The sequence below is a fragment of the Dama dama genome, chromosome 27 (genome assembly GCF_033118175.1).
Source record: "Dama dama isolate Ldn47 chromosome 27, ASM3311817v1, whole genome shotgun sequence".
Classification (NCBI taxonomy): Eukaryota; Metazoa; Chordata; class Mammalia; order Artiodactyla; family Cervidae; genus Dama; species Dama dama.
This window is the reverse complement of record NC_083707.1, coordinates 9,468,928-9,477,695: the sequence shown is the minus strand read 5'-3', so window position 1 is coordinate 9,477,695 and position 8,768 is coordinate 9,468,928. Positions and strand designations below refer to the sequence as shown.

The window sequence follows — 8,768 nt, the reverse complement described above, 5'->3', positions numbered from 1 at the left end:
ATTTTCAGTTACTAAAAATATTTTATTAAATTACTGATAAATAAGATTTTTACAAAACACATTGCATAGAAAAAGGTAAAAATGCTTGTGTTCCCAGGACTCGCTACGTCTCTTGTTGCGGAGGCTCAGCATGTCTGCGGGGACGGGTCTACACACAGCTTGCTTCAAGGCTGGCTCACCGGTCCAGCAGCTGCCTGCTTCGGGGCAGAGCACCTCAGGGCGTTCAAGAAGAGTTAAGCTGCTGCACAAGGTTTTCAAGACATTTCATATAATAGGCACTGAGAGGGGTTTCTTCTGAGTCTGAGAAAGCTGCGGGCACAGGAGAGCGCGTTTATTACACTTCAGCACTGCCCTGGGCAGCAGACACACTCACTAACGTATGTGGACAGGGCTGTGTGTGGCTTCCAGTCCCATCTCAACTCTTGATGTGCTAACACTATAAGAATATTTTTAAATTTAATATTTAAAATAGATTTTAAACATTAAGACATTGTGAAATTTATCTTTAGTTCATGGTTTAGCCACAGAATATAAACAAAAAATAATATACCCCCATAATGGACACTATTACCTATAAGCCCACATGAATGTCTTGCTTTTTTATGTACCATCCCTAACACAAAAACTCAGTTATTCACTACCAACAGAAACTCACAGTCACAGCTAGGGAAAAAACCAAAACCCCACAACCAAACCACTTGCAAAAAAAAAAAATCACACTTTATAAAAACACAAATTAATAACCAATAGACACAGAACAGTACAGGAAAGACAGTTCAGAGTCTTAACAGAAAAAAGGTTTAGAGAATAAAGCTTGTTGAAAACTGGTGTCACTTAAAATGAAAAATGCCCTTTGAGAGGAAAACCCTGCCTCATACCATGATCACATCACAGGGCTGAGTGGGTGTAGGGACAATGGGATCTATTCTTGGAAGACTGTAATTCAGCTCCCTGAGGTTGGATCAAGGTTTTCTGTTCAAGGTCAATTTTAATTGGGCCCAACTCTTATCACCTGAGAACACACTGGAGCAGTGGTAGCCATTGGCAGAAAGAAATTTGGTACAAGAAAAAAAATGACCGAGAGAAAGACCACTGACATGTCTTGAGAAACTACTGTCTCAAATATTCTCATCCACTACAGCATTTTATTATTGAAAAAAAATATTTACAGTGAGAAGCATGGACCAAATACTGGCCCACTTTCCAATGCCTTCACAAAGAAGTTTGTGTCCTCAGAATGCTTTCACAAAAAAGCTCCTCAGACGTCAGTGTAAAACATCCGTGTAGGAAACTGCCATTTTGCTGTGAACTGCCCAAATACTTCATTAATCAGGGAAGTCTGTATAGATTTCAAGTTTAACTATAATCTGTTTAATAATAAAACTTACTTTTCTTCGCTAAGGAATATGCTTCTTCCACTCTTCTCTTTATTGATGGATTTTTCAAAGTTGTTTTTGCCTAGAGATAATACAGAGCCATCCATCAATCAGGTTTAGTCCCGCGTGCTTAAGAATCAGGACGGCACAGTACTAACGCCGCGCCCGTGGAGGCGCTGCAGAAGAGAAGGGAGCAGCCGAGAGCCTGGCCTGGCCCGCTGTGCCCCACACCCGCCCCGTCTACCCGGGCTCTTCCTCTGCCTCCCGCGCGCTTCCTTTCCTCCCGTTCCCCCACCACTCCCCCAGCCTCAATTTGCTGTTTTCAGCTATGCAATCTTAGTTTCAGTGTTTCATTATTCTCTCAAGCCTCAGATTTCAGGTCAACAATATGGAATATGAGCAGCTGGTCAGCTGGTCAAGTATTTACTGAGGGACTCCAAAGCTCCCGAGCATGTGCTGGGCCCTGGGCACCAGGGGAGCTGGGGACAGGAGTGGCCTCTGTCCCCCGTGCGCTGACCCAGCTGGCAGAGAGGGCAGGCCCTCAGCGGGGCTGGCCGGCTGCCTGAGCACCACTCGGGGACACCACCTAGCCGCCAGGGACGCGCAGGTACCTCGCTGAGGAGTGAGGTGCCTGCCATCAGGAGAGCTAAGGCCAGAGAACCTGCCTGCCACTCTCACGGGGCTGGCCCTGTGACAAGTGCTCGGACTTCAAAACTCAGCGATGACATGTCCGGGAGAAAAGCGAATCCCACAACTGGATAAAAATTCACTGTCTGGCTGGATGTCAAGATGCATTTCTCCTGGACACATCTTCTAGAAAAACCAATTCATACTAACGCTGCACAAATATGGCAAATCTAGTTCTATTAACAAGGGAGAATTCACTCAAGAGAGACACTCGGACTGAGGCCCCTCCGAAGGAAATGATAACATGAAAGATTCCAACCAACGGTTTAGTAATGGTGTGAACACACAAAGGCAACACTGCCTTTGGCTTCCATTTTTTTCCTTGCAGACACTCCTCTGACGTCCCAAGAAGCTTGGCTTTTGCCCCCCAGGGACAATGATTTTAACAACTGACCTTCTGGTAATTGTGAATGAGAGCCCACAGTGCGGCTGCTCCAATCCTCTGAGCGTTTGGATTCTCACTTTCCAGACAGGCAGCGAGCACACCAACGACTTTCTCTAACAACAAACACATTAAAAAAAAGGGTCAGGCGCAGACAGCAGTATTCACATTTCAGACTAGTCAAAGATACCCATGTTTCCCCCATCCAATACATACGAAGTTGGCAAAAACAATCTTTTACTTCATGTGGTATGTGGGAGGACAACCCCAAAATAAACTATTTTTAGAACAGGTGCAGACCCACAGAAGCCGTGGATGCTTAACTTTTTTGGCCCTAATTCAACAAAGCCACACTCCTTTAAAGACAACGATAGGGCAGAAATAAGCAATTACACAATGAGCTTATTAATGAGCTGTTCAATCACAGCTGACATTTTCACATGGAGGAAAACAGAACTTGCTTTTATGAAAAATTATAAAGACACTATACGAACATATCAATAGCATGGGCTACTATAAAAAAAAAATCAAGAAATACCATATTAGCTAAGCCTTTCAAGAAAGGACTAAGCATTTCAAAGGTATTTGTGTGTGTGTGTATGTGTGTGTATGAGGTTATTTAAAGACATAACAACATATAAAATACACCCTCTTTGAGCAAAGCTAGCCAGAGTATGGAATCAAGACTTAGAGATTATCTACAGCAGCCTCCTCCTTTTAAAGTAGAGACATCTAGCCCCAAGAAGACTGTCCAAGAGTTTCAGAGCAATACAGAAACCCATTTTATTACTTAACTCTATCAAATTATTTTCCCTCTAAAATGAGTGATTTTCAAGACATAATGCATTCTTAGGGGTGAAACACTTCTTATTGGGAACTCTCTCCCTGTGCATACTGAGGGCAGAGTCTGTGTACAATCTGCTCACTGGCGAATATTCACAGAGCAAGTTTACTGTAGGGGCTCAATGAACACTAGCTGGATGAAAGATCCCATGATGAAAGCAAACAAGAATGCTGTTTCAGTGATCCTATCTAGAATTTTTAAAGACATTTTAAGAAATGTGAAATCTTCTCTAGGAAAAAATGAATAAAAAGCTGCTCCATAAAGTGAACTCTGTGCAGCCAAGGGACAGACGGGGCGGAAGGTGCTGTGGGTGCTGCCGCCTCCCGCCACCCACCCCTCCTGCCTGACCACCTGCTCTGCGCGCTATGCCTCTCCTGCACCATAACCTCCCAGAGCCAGCCTACAGAGACAGCGCTCTGGTGAAATTCATCATGGGAGGTGGTGCGTGGCAGACTCTTAGGGAACAGCATCAGATGGGAGGGTGAGTTCTGCGTTCCCCATCTGAGTACCAGCCAGGGACGTTTTCACACTTTGCAGCAAGCCCCCAGAACATATAACCTGTGGTCTAAATAAGCTGATACAACTCCTCTGACCAGTTACTATCTCTTACATTTTTTAAAGAAAGTACATATATAGGACAATTCATGTAGTGCCCCCTCTGATAATGCAAGTAGATTAAAAAAAAAAAATCACATTTTACTGTGAAATGTAACATGCACACACACAAAAAACATATAAAACATTTTTAAGTTTAACCAAGAGGTACGAAGTGAACTCTCACAGAGACATATAAATATCTCAAGGGAAGAGATGTGGATTTACTTTTATTTATCTGCTTGGAATTATCTGAGTCTCCTGAATCTGTGGAATAGTGTCTGATGAAAACAGTTCTTGAAATGTTTAGTGATAGCTGCCTCTAACACTTTCTCTCTCTTCCCCTTTTCTGCGAGGATTTGAATGCACATGCAATCAGACTGTCCAGCGTATCCACTCTGTCACTGAGCTTTTTTTTTTCATAACCCTTTATTCTTTTAATCCTTTTTTAGCTCTCTGTGGTACATTCTGGATATTGTTTCCTGATCTATCCTATCCTTGAATGCTTAAATTTTCTCCTCCACTACACCCACTTGCTGCCAGACATGTATACTGAGTTTTTAATTTTGGCTATTGAGGTTTTGTAACAGTCTCCGGTCCAAAGAACTTCCCACAAGGATGGAAATATTTATATGTCTGCAGTCTAGTAAGATAGCCAATAGCCACCTGCAGCGAGTGTGATAAACGAATTGAGTATCTTAATTAATTTACATTTAAACACCTGTAAGGTTGAGTATCTTAATTAATTTACATTTAAACACCTGTAAGGGGCTGATATTATCATACTCAACAGTGAAGTTCTGTTTGCTTCTTTTTTCACATCTTTCAATTTTTCAGTTTCTTATTCCCTGCAAATACTTCCAAGCTTGTGTTTGCTTATCTAAACGTGGCATCATTAAAGTTGCTTGCAAATCTGTTTCACAATCCCTACATCTAAAGTCCAGGCAGGTAAGCTGGTGTTCTGCCCCTGCTGTTGCTCTTTCATGCTGCCGTTTTCCTGACATGCCTGGTCAGCTTTAACTGTGAATCGGCTGATGCTTCTGAAAGACTGTTTGTGGAGGTTCCCTGAGGCCCAGGATGAACCTGTCCTCCCCATCAGAGGGCAGTTCAACTGAGGCGCAGCTCCCACCAAGGTCACAGGCCACCTGTCTGTGCGTCTCTGGGCTGAAGAGCTGTGAGGGGTGGTCTGCGTGGCACCTGTTTTTCTTTATCGCTGCCTGGATGAGGCTCAGGGCACCAATTTAATTCTGATTCACCTTCTTCCCTTGTGGCTCAGCTGGTAAAGAATCCGTCTGCAATGCGGGAGATGTGGGTTCGATCCCTGGGTTAGGAAGACTCCCCTGGAGAAGGGAAAGGCTACCAACTCCAGTATTCTGGCCTGGAGAATTCCATGGACTGTATAGTCCATGCGGTCACAAAAAGTCGGACTCGACTGAGCGACTTTCACTTTCACCTTTTTCCAAGAGGTTAGTTATCTGAGATTCCAGCTTAATATCTGCAGGATGGCCCATAAGACTTGAGCGAGTCTGTCCCCGAGGACCGACCCCTTCCCGTTCAGTACTCCTGGACCAAAGCCCGAGCACACGGGCTTGCCAACGTCCTTGGAGCGCAAGAGACTTCTCCAGACTTCTTATCATTCTGGGCACAGACTGTAGATCAAAACTGACCTGGAAGTTTCCCACTATCTTCAGTTATTTGATTTTTTTTTAAGGTGAATTTTAATATATTTTATCTGGCACGTTTTTGTTTTGTTCAGAGGAGACCTGGCCCAACATGACCGGCAACAAGGCGCCCTCGGGATCTGTTCAAAGCAGAGCCGAGCCCCACTGCCCACTCCACTCCAGACCACCTAAACCAAAACCGGATGCTGGCTGCTGCTGTCAGTCACACGGCCTTGCCGGGGAGATCTTCCAGCTGCCTGACTTGGCCAAGCTCCTTCCTTCCTCTGGATCCCCAGGTGGAAATGGAGGCCGCGCCTGGGACACATCCACGGAGAAATTGCGGAGTCACTGCCTCCCAGCCACCTTGGAGGCCCTCATCTCACGTCTGTGGGGCTGGGGAGGCTCCTTCTTCAAGCTCATGGTGGAGAGAATACTGCTGATGCAAGGAATGCTTAAAAATAAATCCTGAGTGATCCAGAAACGGAAGATGCAGGCTTCTCTCCTTCAGCTCCCTACAGCCTGACTTCTTCCTGACCCTCTCAACAATAAAACTGCAAAGAAGAAACAGTCTTTGGTCCCCAAAGGAGAAACTTCTCCTGAGAAAGCTGATGCTAACAGGAGAACGCGGACGGGGACAGGTGCCTCCCAGAGGCTCTCGTGTCCCATGAGGTAGGGTCCTACTGTCACCCTCGTTTCAGCAACATGAGGACAGAGGGGGGCACAGTGAAGGAGGGTGGAAACCTGGAAACAAAGCCCCTGAGCCCCCTCCTCGACCCCTTCCCTCACATGGGAAAGGATGTGACAGTTAATTCAGGTAAGTTAAAGGCTGGCTGAGCTTCTAAAATCGTTCCCTGAATTTCTAACAACTCAATAATTATCATCAGAAAAATAGAATCATGACTATACACAATAATGTAAGCAGCTTTCCATTTGGGAAATTCCGTGTTTCGTAGAAAAACATTTCTAAGAAAAGATTAAGTGGAAGACATGACAAGAAAAGAGAATTAATACATCTGGAGCACCTACCATGTTCCACAGACAGGGCTGGACACTTTACGTGTTAAAACTGATCCTACTAAAGTCAGGAAAGGAGGGGTTCTTTTGCAGATGAAGAAACTGGACCCAGAGAAGCAGCACCCGAGGGCCTGGCGGGCAGCCCCGGTTATGTGGGGTCTAGAGTCCACCTCCCCTCTACTTTTTCTCATGGTAACACGTCTCCTTATAAAGCCTAAAATTCACACGCTCCTCACGGGGACAGCGCATGGCGTTCCATTTCTCCCTCTGTTTCAAAATCTCTGAGTCCTCACAGATCCTCGCCCCCATCTGTCCCGAGGGCAGGGAGTGAGGCCGCTGTGGGGCTCCTGTCACCCTGCGCTCCCGGGTCCTCAACTCCGCGGCTTGCTCTCTCTCTCCATCTCATGTGCCTCCCGGGGGCCCGCTCGTGACAGGCATGATCGTAGCTGCCCCGGGTACACGCAGCCAAAGAGACAGCAACCTCCTGACCCATGAGACCTTCTGCTCTAGTGCGGGCAGAGGAGGAATGTACGGATGTACACTGAACACAGCGTATCAGCTGATGGTGACGCTCCGGAGGAAAATAAAACGGGGGAAGGGGGCAGAGAGAGAGAAGGTGGGGGAGGCAGGAGGCGGGCGTGGGGATCACCAACCACGCAGGCAGGCTGGTCTGGAAATGCTCCAAGGGCGGGGCCGTGCCTGCCCAAAGGCGCAAGAGTCAGAGGACCAGGAGGAGGGATGGGGGAAGGAGAGGGGCCCTAACTCTCCCAGCTGCTGCCTCCTACACCCCGCGTGGCCCTCGTGGGGTGACCCGTGAGCGCCGGGCAGGACTCACGCCCAATCCACTCCTACAGCCTCTGCCTCTGGCAGCGCCCTGAACACGGCTAGTGCTGAATGAACACCAGGCAGATTGTTTCTAAAACTATTCTGCCTTAACCTGAACGGAACGCCGTGTGGATACGCACGTGTATCGGTGGATTCATGCGGTGCACAAGAAGACTCACCATTAGCCAGGATCTTGGGCTTGTTGGCAGGACTGAAGCAGATGTTATGGAAAATAAGCAGGGGGATGCAGAGGCTGCTCTTGTGCCTGAATCTGCTCATCTCCGTGAGCAGGTCTAGACAGCCGTCCAGCCGCAGGATCACCTGCTGCCCATCCTCTTCGAAGGACATGTTCAGGAGCAGCTTCAGCCAGAGCACGCTCAGGTTACTCAGATGTTTGTTTCCCCCTTTCGGCAACGTCAGAGACAGAAAGTTCTGCAAGAAGTTACTCTGTGGATAAATGGGGAGAATGTTACTTTACTTTCTCCCTGAGTCTTTGCATTACTTTCAGAGTCCCACAGAGATCAATTAACCAGCATCCTGTTCCTGTTTTCCTTTAAATTTAAGAAACTTGAATTTCTCCTTCCTCCCAATACCTTCCCAATACTCCATCGACACTGTTTCCAAGTAGACGCGAAAAAGTAAAGGAGAACAAAACAGTGCTCAAATTTTAATTCCTACTAATCAATCCCTGACAATGGATAAAGCAACTAGTCAACTCAGTTATTTAGGATTGATCATTCAGTTTGGGGACTGCTTCTTGGGTTTTTCTCTTCCTGTCTGCCTTCTGGCAACTTTGCTACTCATTGAGAGCTATCAGAGCAAGAGAAACAAAACTTTAGTCGGTCTTGGACACCAGTTTATAACTCTAATAGTACCAAGGCTATTTGAATCTTTATAGCTACAAGTGTTGTTGTTGTTTTTTAATCTGTGGGTTTATCTTATCCACTTTACCCCAGCCACTTATCATCACTGATGATTTGTCATGGCTACCTGTCACTCTTGTAAACTGAGAGATGAGAAAGGTCCATTACTTAACTGTAAGAGTCATTTCAACCTCCAAATAAAGCCCCTTCCATAAACCACACCAAACCCTGGACTATGAGAAAGACAGTAACTTACTGCCTAGAATAATCTATGTGCAACAGGAAAGAAAGCATAAAAGTGTCATCAAGAAGCAGCCTGGGACAGCGCGGGAACCAGTCAGACGAGCATTTTGATCAGGGTTCAGAAACAGGAACATTAGCTTTCACAACTCTCCAGCATACCTATCTCTCTTCCTGTTTAACAATCTACTTGGGCTTATTTCTTGGGTTCCCCTACACCTACATCAAGATTTTGGCGTGAATCTATAAAATAAATTTAGCACTTTTATGTAAAAGGACTCT

At 46.0% G+C, this 8,768-nt stretch overlaps 1 protein-coding gene across 5 annotated transcripts in view; it reads right to left on the bottom strand.

Moving 5' to 3' along the window:
- Window position 1: 1 nt before the first annotated feature.
- RTTN (rotatin) overlaps window positions 2-8,768 on the bottom strand; it is a 119,007-nt gene continuing 110,240 nt past the window's right edge. For all 5 annotated transcript variants that reach the window (XM_061131162.1, XM_061131159.1, XM_061131161.1 and 2 more), the window contains 4 exons: window positions 7,563-7,830; window positions 2,458-2,561; window positions 1,389-1,458; window positions 2-309 (listed from right to left, as the gene is read on the bottom strand). In XM_061131162.1, coding sequence (XP_060987145.1) covers window positions 224-309; window positions 1,389-1,458; window positions 2,458-2,561; window positions 7,563-7,830 — 528 coding nt within the window. In that variant the 3' untranslated portion in view covers window positions 2-223. The remainder of the gene's footprint in view (window positions 310-1,388; window positions 1,459-2,457; window positions 2,562-7,562; window positions 7,831-8,768) is intronic.